Genomic DNA, 22,881 nt, shown 5'->3' on the forward strand with positions numbered 1-22,881 from the left:
TCAATTTGTTGAATCTCCATTTGTGCTATTCAGTGTCTCTGCTTCCGTCTGCAGACCGAGGAGGCAACATTGTGCAGTGTCACTTTCATTCACAGACTCAATAATTCATTCAGCAGCTGCTTACGTAATCTCAATAAGAAATCCTCCATACATGCAAAAAGCTTTGGTGGCTTTTGAGGCTGAGCATGCACATGCAGAAGAAAAAAAAGAAAAAAAAAACAACAAGCAAACAGGAGGCAGTAGCTTTCATTCAGCTGATGTTGGATCAGATCTGTGAAGCGAAGCATTCTGAACTCTCCAGTGACAAAACTGAAATCTGTCAAGCCAGCAGATCGGTTATCCTCCCTAAACAGGGGAGAGCCTGCAGGAGGTGCAGAGTGTGTCTGGATACTTTTCAGTCTGAGCGCTTCTTTATACACTTTTCCAACCGGTTCCCATTCATGCCTGACAAGGTGATTTATCCCACCTGTCACTGATAGTAATTCCAGGCACATGCAGCTTCAGACACCAGTTTTCTCCTCCTCTTCAGAGAGCAGCATGAAGCTTTAAAAAAAATCTCTTAGGCCATCCACTCACACATCCCATCTCCTGGCATCCTCCACAGAATGTTATGTTGATGTGGGTGGTTTTACTTATGCAGGTCAGTATGTGAGAAATTTGCAGGCATAGTTCAAAATTAATAGAATAGAAAAAAAAATCACAATGATAACATTTGTATTATATTTAATTTTGTAAAAACTTTTATTGCTTTCATAAAATGCAAATGCTGTTGTATTTTTCACCAACTTCCTACCTCAACTTTCTTTCTGCTCTCGCTTTCAATTTTTTTTGTGTCTATGTTTGGCAACAAGAGTTGCTTTGAAAATGCATTTGAAGATGGATGTGCAGAGGGCTGCTTTTATGAAGAGTGGCTGGATGTTTGTGATTTTACTTTTGACAAATTATAAGACTTTGTCAAAATGCATTGTTAATAAAAGACAAATACTTGACCCACAATTAAAAAATAAAAAATAAAAATCTGCTTCAAGTGCCTAGGCTGACGGGATTTGTACTATCCTTGAATTGTTGTGGACCACATGAAACTATTCAGAGGGCTGTAAATGTTCCTTAGGCGACACTAACCATCCTCGATCTACATCAAAACATAAGCTTGTTTTCCATTGCCTTTTTAGGATTTTTTCGTGAAATGCTTCAGGTCCTCTGGATTTAATAAAGCGTTGTACAAGTACAGACTATTTACCATAGTACATAGTAAAATGCCTTGGTTTTTAGTGTTTTATTTTCTTAAGGTTTTTATTTCAATAATGAAGACTGGTAGCAAAGTCTTCTAATATGAATAAGATTTTCTATATGGTGATGTCTGTAGGACCTGTTGATGCTGGTACAGTGTGTTCATCGATCACAATATAGCTGTTTGTTGTAACATCCAGCCAATACTATTGACAGTCTTGTTGGTTTGTGCAGTTCCTGCTCAGTACAAAACATTCTGCGTTTTTTCTGGAGTATAAATCACTCTTTTGTTCCATATGCAGCTGTGAGGAAAGCTAATCGTGGGCTGGAAGCTAGAGGGCCACAGCTGGAGGAACGAGTCCACATTTGGGTACATAAAGAACGCGCTGTCAGTGTTCTGACAATCTGCACTACTTTGTCAAATGTTCTTACCAAAGTGTATCTAGATAGCTGTATCTATCTGTGGGTGCTACCTTTCCAAACTTTGAGAACACCTGTTGAGGCTTGTGAACAGAGTTTGTAACAATGTAAATCATTTTGTTAAACTCAAGCATCTCGCTATCATCCCAGGTTTATGCTGCATGTGTCTCCGCGCCGCTACGCACTTCATCAGTAGTGGTGTTCCTGACTACCCTGATTTAGAGCGTGAACATTGGTATGTCAGATCAATCTGTGAGCTTGTTGAAAAGCATTTAACTGAACACGTCACTGGGTCTTATAATTTACACGGACAAATAATGCAACTTATTCTCAACTGTGACCTGAAGTGGTTTTCTGCCCACTTCATGACATAATTTTGTAACTAGTTCAACTTGAACTACCCTGCGACTTGTAGCTCAGAATATACAGTAAGTAGTAGTACAGTAGACGCTGATGTTTTCTTTTATTTAATCTGTTACAGATATCAGAATATAAGTGTGGAAAGTGCTTTTCCATCTTGAAAATACTCTGAATAGACACGATGAACAAAGAGAAGTGAGAACTAGCAAATATTTCGAATATAAATATGTTGTACCTGACAATGTTGCACATCATATTAGCAGTGCACAAATGAATTATTGCAATCTGTAATTACCAAATAAGCACTTAAATAAAATGTGGTCTGTTTATCTGAGTAAGACATTCACCAAGTTGTTACAATTGACAAATGTGTAAATTTTATTTTTTGAAAAAATACATAAAGTCATATCTCAGCCTAAAATAGTTCATCCAAGTAAAAAGGGTCTGATAATGCATTTTAGATATTTTTTATGCATGAATCAGAGAACAGTTATCTGTATATAACTGACAAACATGGACGTACCGTATTTTCCGCACTGTAAGGCGCACCTAAAAACCTTCAATTTCCTCAAAAGCTGAAAGTGCGCCTTATAATCCGGTGCACCTTATATATGGACCAATATTGAGCCACAACAGGTCTAGCAACTACGGTAAGCAGCCGCCGACTTCATTTTCCCCCGTAGAAGAAGAAGTGTGTGGTGCATGCTGGGATAGTTGTCAAAACTCTGGTTTGTTAATAAAGTTTGATAATACCTTTAAAGCCAGGGAGGGAGGGGCGGGGGAAGAGAGACAGAGACTGCGGCGGTTGGTCTGTGTTACTCAGAAAGCAGTTGGGCACAATATCGCAACACCAACACCGTGAGTGAAACAATGACTGGGGCAGACTACTATATAGAGTACTCGGGGACCACTTCTTTACAAATGTAGATGTCTAATAATAGAGTACGGAACAAATTGGCAACCCAAACTGAAGTGTCTATTCTATGTGCCTTATAATCCGGTGTGCCTTATAGTGCGGGAAATACGGTAGATTATTTGTTTCTGCTGGGCAAGATTTGCATCTTCATCTGCTTGTATTTTGTACTGTCTGCCTTGTGAATCTGAGGCAGAAATTAAGCACTTAGTGCAAAAATGATAAAAAAAATTGTGGAACAAATAGCCTCATAATTTTCCATATTAGTGTCTTATTAAGTAGCAGTGTTAATATTTCTGAGACACTGGAAGGCTTGACCGTGATAAAAGTAGTTCATACTTCAGCTTCCTATTTCTTCATTTAAGAGAAGTTATAAAACAAGATTGACTGGTAATGTTATAAACCTGTTTAAAAATAATTACTGCAATAAGCACAATTCTGATTTCATGTTTTACAAATAAATGTAATTGCATTAAAATATTGACATACTTGCAACAATTTATAACTGTTATTTAAAGCAGCAGCTTAAAAATAAACATATTTTTTCCTGTGAGCAGGATGGTAGCTGACCTGAAGTTATGACATTTCTTTTTCCATTGCTGACATTTGCTAATGTTAGCCTCTAAGCCCCTGCAGTCTCAAGGTGCCCTGCTCCCATGCTGATCTCACTTAGTTTTTTACAATCCAGACCATTTCCAAATGTAAAGTAGTTTCCTAATAAATAGGATTTTATTAGTTTAGAAATAGCATTAAGTGGCCCTTCTTCACATTACGCATTCCAGAAGTAGTGGTAGTTTTTTCCTATTTTGTGTGTCTGTTTTAAATAGAAAAGAGCCATTGTACTGTGCAGGGAAGTTGTGGAAAGGTCAGTTTTAAATGTTAAATGCATGTAAAAAAAAAAAAAAAACAGTTCCTCTAGACTGTTGGTATCTAACTCCAAAATAAGTATAAGCAAAAAAAAAAAAAGTAATGAAAAACCTTACCAATGAAAAAACGTAAACATTTTTACCAAGATCAAACATCAACATGAACCAGAACTTTTTTGTTTCAAGCGTGCTGTACCCATCAGTTTCCTGAAAATTAGTAATCAAGCTAAATAAAGACATGGTAGAAATATAGTTCTGAGAAAACAATAACATTCTCTGCAATTATCCATTTTTATTTTAAATGGGTGGAATTTGTAAAGTATGTGTTTATATAAATATTATAATTAATTTGATTATTGGTCAAGCATGAATTAGGTGATTACTAAAGCTCATTATGAGGCCCATAATGTGGGAAGGACTCAAGTTTTGCCAGATAACTCTTCAAACTAATGAGTGAGCTCCACAGATACTGATGCAGCAATAAAACATACTCATTTTTACATAAAATCAACTCTCACTTTACCTTTGTGTTACCGTGTCTGAATTATTCACAGATGGCAAACTGTCTTTCTTCTTTTTTGCTCATAATAATCAAATATGACAGGTCTAAATGAGGAGGTCTGTTTTGCCTCTAATTTGTCATTTTGCCATCCTGGGATCCAGTCTCCTTATGTGGAAGACATGTTTTGGGCTACCAGAGCAGCGTTTTGGTCTGGCAAAAGGTGCACACTCCAATTTTCATCCTGTCGGCCGTCTGTTCTTTAATGTGGTGAAAAGTCAGCTTTACTGCTGCTGAGTAGGTGGAAACCTGCACCTTGGGTTTTCAAGATGGATCAGGCTGAACTATGGAGCTCTGAACTGATCCAAATTTCTCAGTGAGAAGTAAAAATGAATTATTTCTGATGCTAACATGAGCAGATCCTTGAAATGCAGTTTCTTTTATAAACATTATAAACCTGTGAACATCACTGTAGTGTGGACACTTGGAAATTCCCTACAGAATAAAAAGCAAGAAAGATGAAGCTCGAGCCCATCGCTTAATATTAAAATTACTCATTTTTAAAACTATGATTTTGACATTAGAAAATCTGACTTTTTTTAAGTAGTGCGGTGGAGACTCTGCTGTGCCTTATTAATGGACTAAGTAGTTCAACAGATTTAAAAGGAAAATGTTTGCTAAATTGTAGTCCACCCTTTTTCATCTGTGTTTGTACAGTCACCTGTTCACCATAGTTCGCTTAAGAAAGGTATTAAGTCATGGAAAGAAAAACTAAAACAGTCCAAAACCTTGTGGTTTGAAAGAATAATATCGACAACATGATGTAAATTATTTTATTGAAAATAGAAAAGCAATAATAATTCTTAAAGCTCCCAAAAATATTAAGTATTTCACATGTTATTGTAGCTTTAATTCTGAAAGCTACTCAACTCGTAGCTTTCCAACTAAGGTTTTTATATGAATTGCCCTAATATGAATCATGGATGGTGAGAGTTGTTTATGATTCATGCAATCAATGACAAATTTAGGAGCCTTATTAATAGTGCTGAACAGAAATAGGTGTGGGTACAACAGCACTCCATATGCTCCCTTTACTGTCATTTTGTAGCGACTCTAAATTAAACAGTATTATAGGAAATTGTACGTTTTTAAGCTTCACCTCCAGTGTAATAAAACCCAACTACGCCATTATACTGGCAACAGGCTCGTGCATAATTGCATAGTGTTGCACTATCTTGTTAAGAGACAGTAAAGAAAATACTTGCAAGTTCAAAGTGTAAGTCAGTGCGAGCCACTCGGAGCTCATCAGCCTCCAGCCATGACTGTGCTGTATGAGGACATGTCAGAACAATCAGTGAAAGACTGGGAGTTCTCTTTTCCTTTCAGATTTTGCTTCCCCGTTTTATTAAAATTTCCTCTTTTTCCGATAAAAATATTGTTGGTTAAATACTGAAAATATTAATTTAGTTTTCTTTTAAATTAAGGTAATAAAACTGAAAAATCCCACTTCATTTAAGTCTATAGACATTTATAAACACGGCATATTTGTTTATTTTCTGTTTTACTCAAAACCGATACATCTTTGGCACATTTGCATTTATTGAATCAAAAGTTACTTTGAACTATGTTGTAATTAGGAAATAAATATAAACATACAGAATTATTCGAAACTTGCTAATCAGGCCGTTGGACACATCAATCCTTACTGGTGCATCTTTAAGTGGTGAATATTCAATCTGGAGCTTAAAGTTGACTGAAATATTTTTCTATCTTCCTACAGCAGCAATCTCTTTATCTGCAGAGAATATGTTCAGCCCCTCACTGATTTGAAAGCTTACACTGTGTATTGATTATGTACCTTCATTAATCTTCATCTCCACTGCAGAGTTTGCTGTGGATTATTGCTGACTGAGCTATTGGTTGATATGATCAGTGAAATTATGCCAAAAGCAGCCGGTTCATCGACCTTGTGGTTAAACATTTGTTCGTCAATAAGGCCACTGATGCTGCAGCAGCTTTCTTTTGTTGCAGGGTGCCTGCTGTTCCGCTGACATAAAATTGGTGCATCATGCAGACATTGCTTAAAAATGTATTTTACCTGGCATTTACAGGCTTGTTGCGTGTTTTGATTAGATTACATGGAGAAATCATAACATTATTTGACCGGCATAGGGCACTTGTTATTGTGCTGCATCTCTAAGATTTATTTTCTTAAAAATATTTTAGACCCATTGAGTCATATAACAGTGAATACATTAATTACATGGAAGTTTGTGGTTGTGATGTAACAAAATGTGCAAAAGTTAAAGAAGAGTAAATACTTTTGCTTGGCACCGTGTCTGTGTTTGAGGCTTGACTGTGGCTTAATTAACAAAAGTACATTTGTTCCAATACAGTGGGCAGATTTGGTTTGTATGCACTCCGGCCCCTGCAGGTTCACCATGAGAGGGATGAGAAGTTCACACTTTGCCTTCGTGGCTTAGCAGCAGGAATGCATGCTCTCTGTAGGAGGTGCAGCTGCTTTCATTGATTATTGGGACAAAACTGGGTTGTTGCACGCTGAGAGTAAACGCATCGTGTCTGTGATGTGTGCAGATCCCCAAAATTCACCTATTCCCCCAGATCTTTACTAGCACTGCGATAGTGACTCAGCATATAAGCACACATGCTTTTTTTGTTGCCTAACAGTGAATAAAAAGAAAGTTATCACAGTATATTATGTAGGAAAGTAAAAAAAAGTTAAAAGTTTGTGTTCCTGACGATGCAGCACGTCCGCATTAGTAGCAACTTACAGAAATAGATTAAAATATGTTGTAATGATCAGGTTAAAAACAGACTTTTATAGGACAAACTATAACATTGATAATATTAATGGCATTAATGTTATTGTCCCCAACAAAAAGCTTGGGTTTTTCATACTTATTTAAATAGAAAACAGAATGTTTCTCTGTCAACAGCTGCATTTCCATTGGCTGTAAAACTGCTCAATTTGGAATTATGAAAAATACATTTGCTTAATAGAAACAAACCAGTTTTGAAAAAGTTTGGGTTTTTTGCAATAGGATGAGGTGGTTTGTCGACTGTATCGAAATGATTGTATTTTGAAAAACTGTAATGGAAACACACACCTCATGTCAGGATTGCATTTTTGTTCACATAATTACATCTTGCTGAATTTTTTTTTTCTTTCCAACCTTTTTTGGTTTGTCCATCACTTTAAAACAACTTTTTTACTCATTGTTACAACAGTCTTGTTTTTATTTTGATAACTTTACCTCAGTAAAAAAGCCTTGTTGGAATAATATATATTGCTCTATATAGCAATATATAGAGCAATATAGAAATAATTATTAGTCAGCATGTGGATATCTCTGAATATAAAAGAAGCGAGGTGTACATGGTGTGAAGGCCTGTAATGAACTGTGAAGAATGACGAACAGATTTTATCATTACCCTGAGCCTGTTTTATTTCCCTTGAATCTGCGTAACTGCCTCACAGACTTAATCTTTTGCGCTATACATTTTCTCCACCCTCTGTGTCTTTGTCATTGTACCTATTGTTTTTTTCTTGCCATTGGTCCACCTTTCTTTCTATCCCTGCCTTTCTTATGTCAATGAATCTTTGTCTTCAGCTATTTTTAGTGTTTGGAGCTCAGAAAATGAATTGTTTTATAAGCCCTTAATGTTGCACTTCACTCGGACTTTAAAATCTTTAACAGATGTTCATCTCCAGGCAGAAGGCTGCACTGCCACACGTCAGTGTCCCAACCCCCCTACAAGATAAGCAGCTCTGACAGGAAAGAGATCAACATGAAATACAGAGGTCACTGTTGCAGGGTGTTCTTCATTTCTTAATGTCTCATCAGTGCAGGAGATTAGTAGAGCTCAGATGTTGTAGTCTATAGTTTATTAGCACCTAATGCACAACTTTATCCTGGATGTTTATTTTAAAGTACTTACGGCTAAATGTTCTGTTCTCTTTTAACGTTCTTAAAACATTTAAAACTGCAACCATAATTGGAAAGGCTGCCCTCAGCATGATGCTGTTGCCACTACCTTGTTTTGTATTGGCATAAAAATTCAGGTTTCATTTCATGTGACCAAAACGCCTCCCTCCTCATGTCTGATGTGACTCCTGTATGGTTTGAGGAAAAATGCAAACAGGAATTTTCGTCGTTTTCTTTTAACAATTTGTTTAATTTCCTTGTTACTCTTCTATAAGGGTGAATTTATGGATTAACTGAATAGACACATTGTAGCTTGAGTAGTGCTCTTGGTCTGTTTTTCTGAAAATGCTACCCTTACCCAGCCGTGGGTTGGCTAACACCTGGGATAGGCTACCTGTGCATTCCAGTCTATTTAGCTGACTGGTCTATTTCAACTTGATGCTTTGACAGTTTTGACAAAACCAACATAGAAGAGATTTTCTGGACTTTTTATTTATGCAGCACATATATTGTATTGTTTTAGTTACAAAATGTGCAAATTGCAGTGACCTTTCCTAAAATGACCTGTGTGCACACATTCTGCAAATCAGGCTGCTGAAAGAACTTTAATTACAAGGTTTTCGGTGTGAGCAAGTGCAGGTGCGTCGTTGACCATCATTTACACTTTGTCAAAGCATGTTGCCTAGCAACCCAGACAGGCATTTGACTGTAACCAACAGCACCACATTTTTTCCCCCAGTAGAGAACGAAGGAGATTCTTAAATCCACAAATTTATCACTTAACTAATAGGGAAAAAATGTATTTGAAGAAGGTTTGAGCTTATCAAAACATGTTTGACTGCAAATGATATTTCTCTGTTTATCTGACTTTTAAACATATGATTGATGAAAAGCAAAACTGGGTTTTGATTCTTGGTCCTAATAAAAACAGACTGAAGTGCCATCCGTAATGGAAAAAAGAAATCCTGCTACTTTATCAAATACATTGAACATGAAAACGCGAATAATTAATATTTGACCTTTATTTTATATTCATTCTCTTTAATGTCATTTGAGAGACAAAGAAGAAAAGTCAGGTGTAGGCCATTATTAAAAAAAAAAACAATATTCAATTTCTTTCTGGAAAGAAGCTATTAGGTAATTAAATATTGGAAGGGAAAAGATTGCGCTGTCATGGACTGAACGTGTTAATACCAGCTCTGCATCAAACCTGAGATCTGGCCTCAGGTGCAAATAATTTTCAGAATCCCCCTGTCGTATTAAAAAACCAATGAATGACTGATAATTAAAGGAAAATGGATGTTCTAGCAGAGAAACCGATGTAAAGTAATTGGATGAAACTGAACTTGTATTGAGCTGTCTGGAGATTGTCTCCTAGACTTTGGGATGTGTGTGTGTTTGTGTGTTGGAAGCTGCCAGAAGAAAGTGCCTTCAGGGAAATTGGTATGAAGATAATTAGGCTAAAATGACTCACAGCGTTTCTTAATCCACGTTAGTTAACAATCCTCGCAGTGTTCAGTCACTAATTTGTGTTTAAATCGCGCAGTGAATTGGTCAGTGAGTCTTAGAAACAGGAATAAGCTGTTGTTGCTTCATTCCCTTCTGTATTTTAAGTCTGACTAACAATTACTTGTTTTGTCTGCATGTTTTTAGGTTTTTTAAGATGCATTACATACCTTATCTTTTTTTTTACTTTTCTTTTCCTTTATGAACAGACAAATAGGAACAAGGCTCAGTGCATCATATATCTAGACAGTTGAGATTAAAAGTCCAACATTAAAGGAATATGTACATATCTGCCTGCGTTTGCAATGTCAACTTAATCTTGACAAATCAAGAGCTTTATGCACCGTGACAGACAGCAGAAATGCTTTTACTGCTGCAGTTTATCCATCTCCTGTTCCATTCTGCCATCATCTGCAAACAAAACACCAAAGTGATTTAGTTTCTTCTCTTGTGGCAGAGACTGACCACAACTTGGCAGGAGCAGATAATCTTTTTAGACCAGGAACCACTTCCTCAAAGAAAACATTTTTCACAGAGAAATTCACACTCTAAGGCTACACAATCAAAATGTTGTGGCTAACAGTTACCAGGAAAAAAAGCAGAATACATGAACCAAAAAAAGCGAAGGTGATACTCTGGATTTTCAAATGAGGGAATTTTGCCTTGAGATTCTGTTCACCACAAACAGGATCAGTTGCACCAGGAATAAGCTCGACTTTGTACTGTGAGCGGACACAAAACTGCTCATTCCGATTACTTCACGTTGAAAACAACAGGTCTAAATGGCTTTTTGTTAAATAAATTAACAAAGCACACACAGCAGAGGAGAGAGGTAGAGATGGGAACTTACTCAAATGTTAAAGTTTTTTAGTCTCAGACCACACTCGGAGGTTGTAGCTTACATTTGTTTAAATGTTTCAAATTCTCATAAAAGCTCAAGCTTTAAAAAATGTTCTAATTTCTATTATTATTTAGAGCTCTGCTTGCATTTAAGGTAAAAGAACACTGGGGCTGGTGCTTCTTTTTCAGGAAGAAAAATTTTAAGATTCTCTCAGCTCAACCATAATTACCAGCCATAATTGTAATGAGTTCTTTAAGTGATAATGATAATAGAATAATCAACAAAAATAAACGGTGCTCACAGTATAAGGGTAAGTCTTTACTGTCAGCTCGCTTTAAACTGTGAACCCAAGAGTGATCAGATTGCAAATATTACCGTTCTTAGTTAAAATTTCAGTCTGTTTCATAGTGTGTCCTTAACATTTATAATCACTGATTTGTTTTCAAAAATATTTTCAGTTTGGTCGTTTGTCTGACTTTTGCTATGAGAAATTTCCTCATAAGGAAAAGTTTGCTACATTATAATGTTGCAAGCTAATGATCAGTTGATAATCAGGCTGTGGATGTAAAGTGACTGGCATCCCTGCTGTTGCTATGGTTTTCCACAGTTTAATTTGACTCAGCTTCAGATTTAGACCCTGGAAGAACCTGACTGAGCGTTCTGGTGAATTTTAGCAAGACGCCTTGAAGCCAATCAGCTGAAAGAGGCATATCCACCTCGATGTTTAAGCAACGAGAGCTCTTGTCACGGATCTGACAGTTGATTAAAACTCAGTCCAATCACCTGAGATGTGACTTTGATGTATGAGGGCTGACTTTGTAAAATGTGCGCCTTCACCAGAACTGAATAAGTGAGTTGAAATTTGCATAATGCAGAACCGGTAAAAAAAATAAAAATGAATCTCACATGGAGATGCATGGAAGAATGGGACTAATAAACAGACTTATTTTGGACATGACTACAAAAAGTCCACTTTTATCAGCTGTTGTTGCTGTCTGTGTCAGTTTATACTGTGAGCCATGATTTACATTTGTGACCTGCTGACATGGAAGAGTTAATAATCAAAGTGCATACGCCATGCTCTCATGCTGGTCCTGTTTTGTCACAGTCGAGGTTTGAGTGACATGCAGCAGTGCATCAAAATGGCTTTGACAGGCAGATGTCTTGTGTGCTGTTGTGACTGACTGACTGACTGATTGCAGTTGGTTGATTGTGATTGCACCGATTTTGTAAACGGTTACACCTTCAGTTCATCTGATGCAGGTGCTGTTTGCCTCATTTTCAGTTTTTCAAAATTACTTTTTTTCCCTTCCATTTTCTTGATTATGTGATTTTCCACAAACTGCTTAACTGTGCATTTCTAAAAAAAAAAAATAGTACATTCGCGTTCAACTCCCTGAAATTGATCCAAAGCCATTTTCTTCAGTATTGGAATAAAATGTTTTGACAGTAAACTTTGTGAAACACATAATACACCTTAGGCTTATCTTTTGCACAAAACAATGCAAGCACAACGTGCTTGCTCATGTGTTTCATACCATGTTGCCAACTCTCTCCTGCACAGCCACATGCTGTGAAACTCCTGTCACAGGGGAGGTAAAGACAACAAAACATAATTGGACCAAAACTCCGTTTGACCTGCCATGTCAGGATCTGAAAACTGAAGTAAACCTTTGCTGCAAGTCGTGTGCTCCAAAAAGGGCCTGTCACAGCAAAGAAAATAATCTGCTGGGACAGAAAAAACACAGCCCACTTATTGGGAAATTCTAAGACAAACGGAACCTTCATCACGAGTAAAACATCTCGTCAAACCAGACAAGACCAGCTGAAAACATGTGTAATTTGTATTGCCAAATGTTGAAGATGGTGTTTTTTCTTCTTCTCTGTAGTCATGTTAGCTTGACATCTTTTACAGAGTTTATTTTCCTGTCCGGTTCGGTGATAGAAATAATCTCTTTCTGAAGCCCAAAGTGTTTAGATGATTACAGCTGTGCAAAAAACTTGATTTATAACGGAGTGGCAGAAGATTTTGTAAATATGTGGTTTAGTTCAACTATAAAGTGCTTCACTGGCTGCATTTTTGATAATTATTGTAAGATTCTTTTGTTCATAGCTTAGATGTCAATTTTAGTCACTAGATGTCAAATTTAGTGACTCTAAAACTCCTGAAGTCAAAGGCTCTGTCCAGGCATTGTTAGATTTTAGAATGAGCATACGCTAGCTTGTTAAAAGGCTGTGTACTCTGATGGTTTTGCTTTTGTGAAAAAAAAAAAAAAAGATCCTTTGTCGACTTAGTCACCTGCATCCACAATGCAGTTTTACTCCAAAGCTCTCAAACATAATTATTTCTCCTTTTTGGCTTCGACTTTCCTTCCATTATGGTTTTAGGCAGCAGGAGTCTGTTGTGCCCCTGTCTGCTACGCCAACACATTTTCCCTGTTTCTGTTGACGATAAACAGTATTTGATACCAGTTTGAACAATGGCCATGGCCTCTGGTGATCGTCTGCACAATGGAGCACTTGTCTTTGCCTGCTGAGAAAGAACGCCAACGGACAGGCAGCTGTTGTTTGCAATTATGGAGTCCCACTGAGGCCTTCAAAATATATATTTTTTTCTGTTAAATTTAACTGTAAAATTTGAAGGCTTTCTACACATACGTAATATGTCGGGAAAGAGCATCCTGGAAAAAGCAAACAAAATGAAAAAAAGTAAGTTTGGCAGAGAAGATTAGTTCATTTAAATAGCAAAAACAACAAAGTGTATTCTTACAGTCTTCTTTGATGAACCTTTTATTGTTTGAACTGACCAAAAATTAAATGAAGTTATTCTCATACTCAACTTCAATGAGATGAAAATTTATTTTTCATTCATTTGTAAAGAAGATAATAAATAAAAAAAGAAACATGATAAAATCTTGACTGGCCATCATCTTGGCATTCTCGCAGGAGGCATCTACCTACAAGAGCCTAAAAATAAATATATGAAGATAAAACTGAAGTTTTGAAATTTGTCGTGTTAACCATTTCCCATTCATCTTCTGTTGGAAAATTAACAGAGCAGAACTAATTTGTCGTGGCGAGTTCAAGAGAGGATGCCAGGGCACATTCAGGTCAGGGTACACAAACAAAAGTATCTTCATTTAAAGAAAAAGTATTATAAGTTGTCAGACTTCTACCAAACAGAAAATGGGAGATAGTTTAGACAACTTTGAATAATCAAGATGAATGAAAATATGCTCCATTCCATTAAAGCATTAAGATTTTCATTGTGACTTCATACACAGCTTTTTCAAGTAATATATAAGTTATTTAAATATTCTAAACAAATGGCCCTCAGGTGTTTTAATTTAAAACATTTTTTAGAGACTATGTATAGTGCCACAAGCATGACAGAAATTTATAAAATGATCCCCTTATTGTTTCTATTATTTATGTTTATTTATGTATTTACTTTCATTGCTGACTATTTGGCCCTATGGGACTTTTCTTCCAAACATAATTTTCCTGAAGCTGTTGTGTCCTCAGTTGAACGTCTGAAGGGAAGTTAAATAAGGCGTTTAAATGATGTATCAGTGCTGGATGTTGCACATTAAGGTCCGATGTGCACTCAGGAGGACCAAAAGCAGAGTGAGAAAAGTACTCTGTTTTAATTCAGGCTCTCTGGACCAGATGCACTCAGTAAAGACTGGGACATTTTCACAAATACAGCCTGCAACGGTGACAGTTATGTAGAGGTGGGAATAGGTAGGGACTGACAGTTTCCGCAATCAGCTCACCTTTGATGATTCTGAATGCCGGATCACTCTGGTAATTCTGTCAGACATGTAATTTCTTCTGCCTCACAGAAAGGTAGTTTCAGAACAACTGGGACCATGACAGAACTTGGCCCAAAGAGACTGGGTGTCAGTCATTATAGCCACTGCTCTTTGGGTCTAATCAGTGTCAACTTAATCGCTCATTTCATGCCGTTATCCGATAATGGAACGAGTCTCCAGAGGAGAGTTTCTGCAAAAGCTTTGAATGAAAAATGTATTCTGAACCAGTGAGGGCAGCTAAGTAAGCAGGGTTTTAAAATAATAATAATAAAAAAAACTAACATTTTTTTTTTGTCTTTTTTAAAAGGCATTTTCCTCTTTGGCACTGTGGTAGTGTGAAAAAGAATACATCCCCTTACTGATTTCCTTTTCTACTGCTTGTTCAGTGTTTCAGAGCATCAAACCAACTAGTCAAAGACAACACAAGTAAACAAAAAAATGCAGTTATTTTTTTAATTTCATATTGCTTTCTTCCACAATTACAATACAGGAATTCTGATTGTGATTTTTTTCGAAATTTAATTTTGTGTTTATTCAGGTTGTCTTTAATTTGGCTTGATGTTCTGAAATCGTGAATTGTGACAAACATGCACAATAAAGAAAGGAAGTCGGGAAGGAGACAAACTTTTTCATATCACTTTAGATTATTCACCTTTGTAAAAAAAAAAAGACAAAATATTGAAATACATTAAAGTTATTTAAACCTTATATACCTTACTGTGTTCTGCTCAGTGTAATCAGAACTCCATAGTCGGTTTGTCCTTTTACTTAGGAGGCTCTACTTTCAAACCTGCAAGTAAAGTTGCCACACACTCCCAAAGTTTGAGTTTGTGCATGCATTTATAAACAAAATTTAATTATTTTCCAAACTGTCTGAAAATACAAGACAATTTGGAAATGAGTTTCTTTAAGTGTTGAATTAACAGAATGTGATGTAGAGGTGACCAGATTGAACGCTTCCTCTCCTCCAATAACTACTGGACATAAACATCTGAATTTCCCAACCTTCCAGAAGTTTCAGGCATGAATGTTGCAAGTGAGTGGCTCGATGAAATCTGACTGATTTGTCATCAAACCCAACAGACTCTTGTATGGAAAAGTATACTTAAACTATATGGTTCACATCACCATTTCGATCATATTAAAAGGTAGATGCTACAATGGCATGGCTATCTGAGTCAGTTATCGGAGTCTCATTGAGAAGAAATGCTACGCTTTGTATCCTGCAAATTTAAGATCAAAGAATATTAGTGGCTTTATTGAGCCTGTGTCTTCCTTTTTCAGTAATAATGTATTTGCTGAGAAGCTGTCAGAGTCCCCATTTGATCTGATTAGTGCGTTGCAAACACTGATCAAAGAACAAGCCTCATTTGCATGTGATCACTTCAGCTTTGAACTTTAGATGCTGAGAGTCAAATAATTTGGCAGACAGGGAACAGGCACGACTTCTGTACCCAATGTGGAGCTAAATTAGCATAACTCAGTTGACACTGACACAACATAAAACCCACAAAGACAATGTTCCATCATTTCTGGATTTGTGTGTGTGTGCGTGTGTGTGCGTGTGTGTGTGTATCATAAAGACATATAAATTACTCATGTTGATGGAGACATTCTGACTCATGCTGTTTATTACTACATTCTTATATGTATTTGTTTTTTTTATCACTGACATTCTCAGTTCTTGTTTCAAGTCTTTAAGTGCTGCAGACGGCAACCCTCAGGAGAATTACTTTAATGCAGTACCAATGTCAAACAAGTCTCTGATTAAACACGCCATTTAAATAGTCTCTTACTCCACACGGCTCCCTCTGTGAGCTTTGATTCTTACCAGATTTTTTACTGCACCTTCAAATGTCTCGTTAAGCCAGGCCAACGTTATACCCATAGTGCTACATCTAATGCTACATCTGCAGATTTCTTTGTATTGTTGGGGGGAAATTATGAAAAAGAACATTATACCAGGCCTGCCTAAATGTTACCAGCCAGGGTCAGGAGAAAAAATATATATTTTCCTGGCATAGTTCTCTTTGACAAATGTTTATTTTATAGTGTCCTTACATGGTCTGACACTACATTATGCAGTTGTTAAAAAAAAGAAAGGGTAATCTTGTTTTTGAACATTTTTGTGTCATTATTAAACTTGACTTTAACATCTGATATTTGATTTACATTCATACAACCTCCTTAAGAAAAAGAACAGATTTTTTCTTTATGGTAATGGTAAATGTTATGTACATGTAGCCCTTTAGCAGTCTAACAGAAGTGACGTACCGGCGCCACCGGGCCGTCTGACCACTCCTAAAATCTGCTAAATCTGATCACCAGGGTACACCTGACCTGTACAAGATCATGGAACCAAAACACAGATCTTGTAGCTTCAGTGTTCGATGGTGATGGAGTTTTTCAGTAGTTTATCCTTTTGCTGATTTTCTTGCTATGTTGAAGCAGAAGGACTTAATCTTTCCTGAAACAATGGTTCCAGACAAAAGACTGTCTTCACTGTAACCCCACCGCCCCCTTAATTTCATTTTCTGATGCAAAGACTGTAAATCTCTACAAGGTCACATCATGTACAGCTCCATCATTTATGTTTGAAAATTCTGCACTTTACAATAGATTACCATTTATTTTTTAACAGAATGATTTTCAATTAAGAGAGTAGCATGAATTTGCCATTAATTATTGATACACTGCACAACAGCCTCACATTATATAATACAACAACAATTAAAGATTATTCTAAAATTTAACATTGTTCGGATTATTGTAACTCTTTCAATTTGGATTTGTATATGATTACATAAACATGTAGTTACATCATATCTTTTTACTAAAAATATTCTTACCAGTAGAAATCCAGATTGAGTTGTTGTTAAATGTTTACATCAGTAAAATCTGATCCGTTTGGATAAAAAATGAAAGTCTCATTTGTGACTGGCCATGGCATTAACACAACTTGTGCCAAAAAGTATGATCTGCCATAAAGAGGAGATGACTATTATGTTTGGAAAGCAATCTAGTATTTAGCAAAAAAATAAATAAAAATAAATCTCATAAACGTGCAGCAACCAATATATGTAGATTCCAAATAAATTAAAGAATAAATCAAGGATGTGATAACGGGATAGGTGCCCCCAATGATGAATACTTAAAATTTACCTATGGCATTTAGAATCTTGCTGCAGTTTTTTCCACACACTTTTTGCGTATTAAGTTTTGTGTAAAATCTTTCTGAAAATGCTTTTACCAAATGTCACAGATGACAGTTTTGATTGCCAAACCATTCTGAGCTGACTTTCCTGCAGGTGTCTCTGATTTCGTCTTCTTCTCCGGTGCAGCTGCTTAAACCGCTAATACTGCCACATCTGCTTACATCTCAATTTATTACTAATCAAGCACAAATGTGAAACCTATTACTCTCTGAGGTATTAAACGTTTTGAGTGCTTATGTAGGTGGAAGCAATCAGTAAGAGCAGAATAGCAGAATTTCCTTGAATAAACATGTTTCTCTCATTACACAAAGACATCAATTTTTTGTCTTCACATATTTTTCAGTATTTGTGCTTGCCTTAGTGCAGCCAAAATAAACTAATTTCATTCTCAGTAGTTTACAAATAGTGTTGTCACTTTCAGCATGTAAAATAATGAGGGTTTTTCTGTGGTTTTCAGTGACAGCATGCCAAAGCGGATGGCACTCATCTGCTTCCTGTCTCTGGTCATGCTGATGAGCGTCTTGGGAAACCTGCTGGTCATGGTGGCCGTGTGCAAGGACAGACAACTCAGGTGGGTTTGCGCTTTTATCACCTTTTCGTGTGAAAACTATATAGGTTTGATTGTTTATTTCATGCAATTTTGTTTCTATATAGTAGATTTAAATAAAAATTACTCAAAGGAAGATCAGGAAGCTCCTTTCTCTTTCCCATCCATTACTTTCCAAATTGCTTTTTGTAACAAAGCCTCTCTTGCACAGTTACAGTTAGTTTCTGATCCTGGAATCTTATGAGCAAAACTATTGCTTGTAATGTTTCAGTTTAATAAGGAGATGAAAAAGATGAACAAAAAATGTTTATATGAAACACTTTTGCGTTTTATATAAAGATTTTCTTTAAACATTGAGGACAAATCTCGACAGGGCTTACTTGAGGCAGAAAAATAAATTGACTTTTGCTGTGGACAAAATGGATTATAACAATAGTCTTTGGTTCTGTAGTCTTTTCATTCAGATAAGAAACTCAAGCAGTGCGGGTGAAGCTGTAGTGACTGTGATAGAGCCAGCAAGCAGAGCTCCTCACGTGGGAACCGCTGTCACTGTGATCTCTGATTTTTTTTGTTCCTCACTCTCCTCCTGTCCTCTCTTCTGCTCTTGTGTCATCTCTTTTTTTCTCTCATTCTCTCTCTCGCTTCCCGTCTTTGTCTTTTCTTATCTCATGACACCTGATAGCTCGGGGTGACCTCTGTCTCGTCATGTTGGCATGAAGGATTGTCTGTTTGCAGACGCACATTGAAAGATTGCAGTGTGGCCAGATGTTTTAGTTGTGACTGTATATTTGAACATTGAAAATCAGTTGACTTTGACATTCATTCATGCAGTGTGTATACAAAAGTGTTCATTTAAAGCCATTAATTTAAAGTCTCTGCTATGTTGTCTCACCTCCCTGTGGAGAAAATAATTATCCAGGGCCTTTGTTGCTCCCATCATCATTGCCCTACTGCCTGCTGGGAAATTTGCACAGGGACACACACTTACACATATGATGCACATCTGCACAATAGGGGTATCCCTTGGGTGAAGAATCCTTACAAAAATAAAGCTGAACTCAGAGCATCTCATTAAGAACATTCAAAACTGTTATTCACTGGAAAATAGGATTTACTGTTTCCCACCAATCATGCAACAGAAAAGCAATCAGTAGTTTAAGAAGGAAATCCCTTATTTACTCTTATCTTACTGTACTCTAATCTTACAGATTTTTATGTATTTTATTTGAAAGAGTAACAGTAGATTGTGCATAGTTGTTAAGTGAAAGAAATGGATCCATATTTTTAATAAATGATAATCTGAAAATTGTAGCATGCAGCTTTTTCATTTTGACGTGTCCATTTGGGATTAATTTAATTTTGATATGTAAATACAGCTGATCTAGGTCTAATTGGTGATATTTATGAAGTCCAACATACACACCAGACAGGTCAGGAATCAGGAACAGGATTATGTAATAAAACAACATCCAAATATTTAAACATCTCGTAGAGCACTGTTTAATCCTCCATTTGAAAGTGGAAATGAGTGTGTTGCAAACCTGTAATGGCCATCAACTTAATGTGATAGACCAGTCAAGGAGAGCGTTATTTACGCAAGCAGCTAAAAGGCTATTTACCCAAAGCTATGGTGGGGAAATCTCTTATATGATAGGACAACTATCCATAAATCTGCCCTTTGTAGAAGAGAGGAAAGAAGACAGTCGTAGAAAGTTTAATTTGCAAATACGTTGAAGAAGCTCCTTTTGATTAGATGAAACCAAAATGGTGTCCATTAAAAAATGCTAACTGTGACAGAAAACCTACACTCCACATTCCCTTGAAAGCAACATCCCCACATGGTTGTGGTAAGATCATGCTATCAGGTTGCTGGTTTTAAGCAGAGAAGTAGAACTGGAGTTATAGTAATAACTACAACTCTTATAGTAGTAGAGAAAAAGCTGTTAGAGGTAGAAAAGTTTAGGCTGGGGTGGGTATGTGATGTGTACCTTCCACTTCACATACAATAATGTGGAAGGTACAATAATCTGAAAACTTACTGCCAGAGCTACAATGAAACAGCTGCAACAAAGCATATTCATTTGTTACAATGGCTCAGTCAAAGTCCAAATCTACATCCATATGTATGTTCACATATGTTACACATCCAATATGACTTAGTATGAGCTATTTTGCAGAGAGAATCCACAAAAAAACTGGAGCTGTAATTGCAGCAAAATATTATTTTGTTTGGGATGAAAGTTGTAAAAACTGTGCCCCATTTTCATTCCACTTCACAATCATTTGCTACTTTCTGTTGGTTGGTTCATCACTTGAAGATCATGGTTGTAATTTGAGAACAAATGTCAAAGTTCAATGGGTTTGAATACTTTAGCTGGGACTTTAGCTGTCATTTGGATTGATGTGTGTTCAGCTTGCAAGAAAGGGGACCTGCTAACAACCAGGAGGCATTTTCCTCATAAACCCCCCACAGCTTCTTCTGCAGGAGCTGATACCAGCAGAAGGCGATTCAGAGGGTGTTGCACTGCTCATCAATAACCACCACACAAACACAAGCTCTTGTTTCTCTCAGAGTGACATGTTGAGTGTGTGGGGAAGATACCCACACACACTGAAACATGCTGCCACACAGTCTGTTTATACTGGACACTGAACAGATCTGGAAGCAGTGACACTGTTGTCGTGTCAGGAACTTTTGGTTCTCGCAATAATTTGGACTTCAGTTAACGATTCTTCTGTTTGTTTTTCAGTGTTTTCACAAGAACTACTGTCATGAAGAGAATGTTTCATTCATATTATACATAAGTGCATGCTGATGCTTTCATTCACTTTCCTGAACCACATAGATGACATGACTTCATCTGGAAGCTCTGTCAATTCAACAAGGGGAACTTTATCAACGTTAAACAATTGCAGATATATTTTAGCATTCCGAATGCAGACACAAAGTGGCAGGCAGCTTACCAGTTTTATAAGATTAGGATTTATTTTCTGTCTTTTTATGGATAATGTGGTGATGCTGACTTTATCAAGCAGAGACCCCCTCTGAATTCAAAGCGTGAAACCACCAGAGGGAAGACAGGTACTCAGCTGGAAAAAGGTGGGCTTCCATCTGTGGGTGTGGGAATGACTCATGCCTCAACCTGAGTTGTGTCTTGGAGTTATGTTCACAAGTAGGGGTGAAATCAATATCTGGATCAATGCAGCATCTGCAATCAGTCAGTCACTAAAGGTGGCTAATATAGACTTAAAAGATTATCGCATTATTTTATGGCATTTATTGTTGACAGAAGTGTCGGAAAAACAACTCTAAGTCCCATGAGTGTTCCAGTTATAAAACTGGTACATTTTGAAAAAGTAATTAGTCACTATCATTAAAGTTTCTTGAAAGTGCCCTGTAAAATCCAAGAAAGCATCTAAGGTGCTCGGGCAAAGTAACCATTAAGTTCCAGGAAATTTGCAGGAAAGTGTCAGGTAAATTCATGAAGCTGTTGTGCAATTTTTTTCCCAACTTCAATTGAATGTACTGTGTGGACAGGTACAAAGAGGAAATCCAGCAGATGACCAAGTTCATGTTTGTTTTAATTTCTTGTTTTGTGTTTTGAAAGTTGTTAAGGGGTAATGCTCACCAAATGGGTGTACAAGTACTGTCTTTTGAAACATTGATTTTATCTTATTGTTTAGTGATCTACCTTTGAATAAAATGTTTTATAATTAATTTTATGAAAACATTTTACATAAATTAAGATGTTTCATCATTGGGCCATCAATTAAATGGGGCTCATGTTGTGGAAAACATAAAATGTTAGTTTTATAGTGAAGTCTTCCAGGACCACTTTTCAATGTTGTAGGAAAAAAACAGGCAACAAAACGATCCTCCCAAACATGTAAACAGCCGAGTTGCACAGGATTATAAGTATAAAAAACATTTTCACCTTCTGTGTACTCACATGCATTGTTGTTTCTGTAATCATAACAGAGATAATTTAGTAAAGATAGAAATGACTTGTATATGATTTCTGGTGTGTTGATGTCTTTCCTCTTCTTTGTTGCTCTCTCTTTCAATCTCGCACTACAGCATCGCTCACCCAAAACCATGTGCATCCATAATTCCTCTAAGCTCGCACTAAGTCTCTTCTATTAAAGTTTATTTATTCTGGAAGCAGCAACACAACTTGTCATTCTAACTAAACACAACGCTTCCCCTCAGGACTTGCTAAATGTTACTAAACTGTTCTAAATTACTGCCAGCTTGAAGGTGTGAGCGCGTAATGGATAAACATCTGCTAGTTCATCTACAGTTTGGGTGTGTGCATGTGCAGCATCTCTCTACATCCTTTTGCACGCTCTCTTGTGTCTCACGTGTGTGTCTGTCCATACTCAGTAGCGCCACCAGCAGACTGCTGGTTGGTTTCATCACTAACTGCTTATTTTAAGGCTCTGTCTGGGATAGAGCTGAGCAGATGGGAAAGCCTTACGGCAGTCAGCTCTTACCACTGCTATTTATAAAATGAGAGCATCCACAGCAGAGACACTGAAGAGGACAGGGCAGCTAAATGAACAACTTCTTTACATCATTGGTTTTCTGGTTGAAGTGGCTAAAAACTAAAATTAAGAGATCTGATTAAACAAATTCATCAACTGAATTTGTGTTGTGTTTTTATTTGCTTTGTTTTTTTGACGGATGTGACAAATGTGATGTGTCAGTAATAAAATAATCAG

The 22,881-nt window shown here is 36.7% G+C and overlaps 1 protein-coding gene across 2 annotated transcripts in view; it reads left to right on the forward strand.

The window, feature by feature from the left end:
- htr4 (5-hydroxytryptamine receptor 4) overlaps window positions 1–22,881 on the forward strand; it is a 146,600-nt gene that overhangs the window by 63,997 nt on the left and 59,722 nt on the right. For both annotated transcript variants that reach the window (XM_008420849.3, XM_008420850.3), the window contains exon 3: window positions 18,070–18,183. In XM_008420849.3, the coding sequence (XP_008419071.1) occupies window positions 18,070–18,183 (114 nt within the window). The remainder of the gene's footprint in view (window positions 1–18,069; window positions 18,184–22,881) is intronic.

Source organism: Poecilia reticulata, chromosome 10 (assembly GCF_904066995.2).
Source record: "Poecilia reticulata chromosome 10, P_reticulata-male-v2, whole genome shotgun sequence".
NCBI lineage: Eukaryota > Metazoa > Chordata > Actinopteri > Cyprinodontiformes > Poeciliidae > Poecilia > Poecilia reticulata.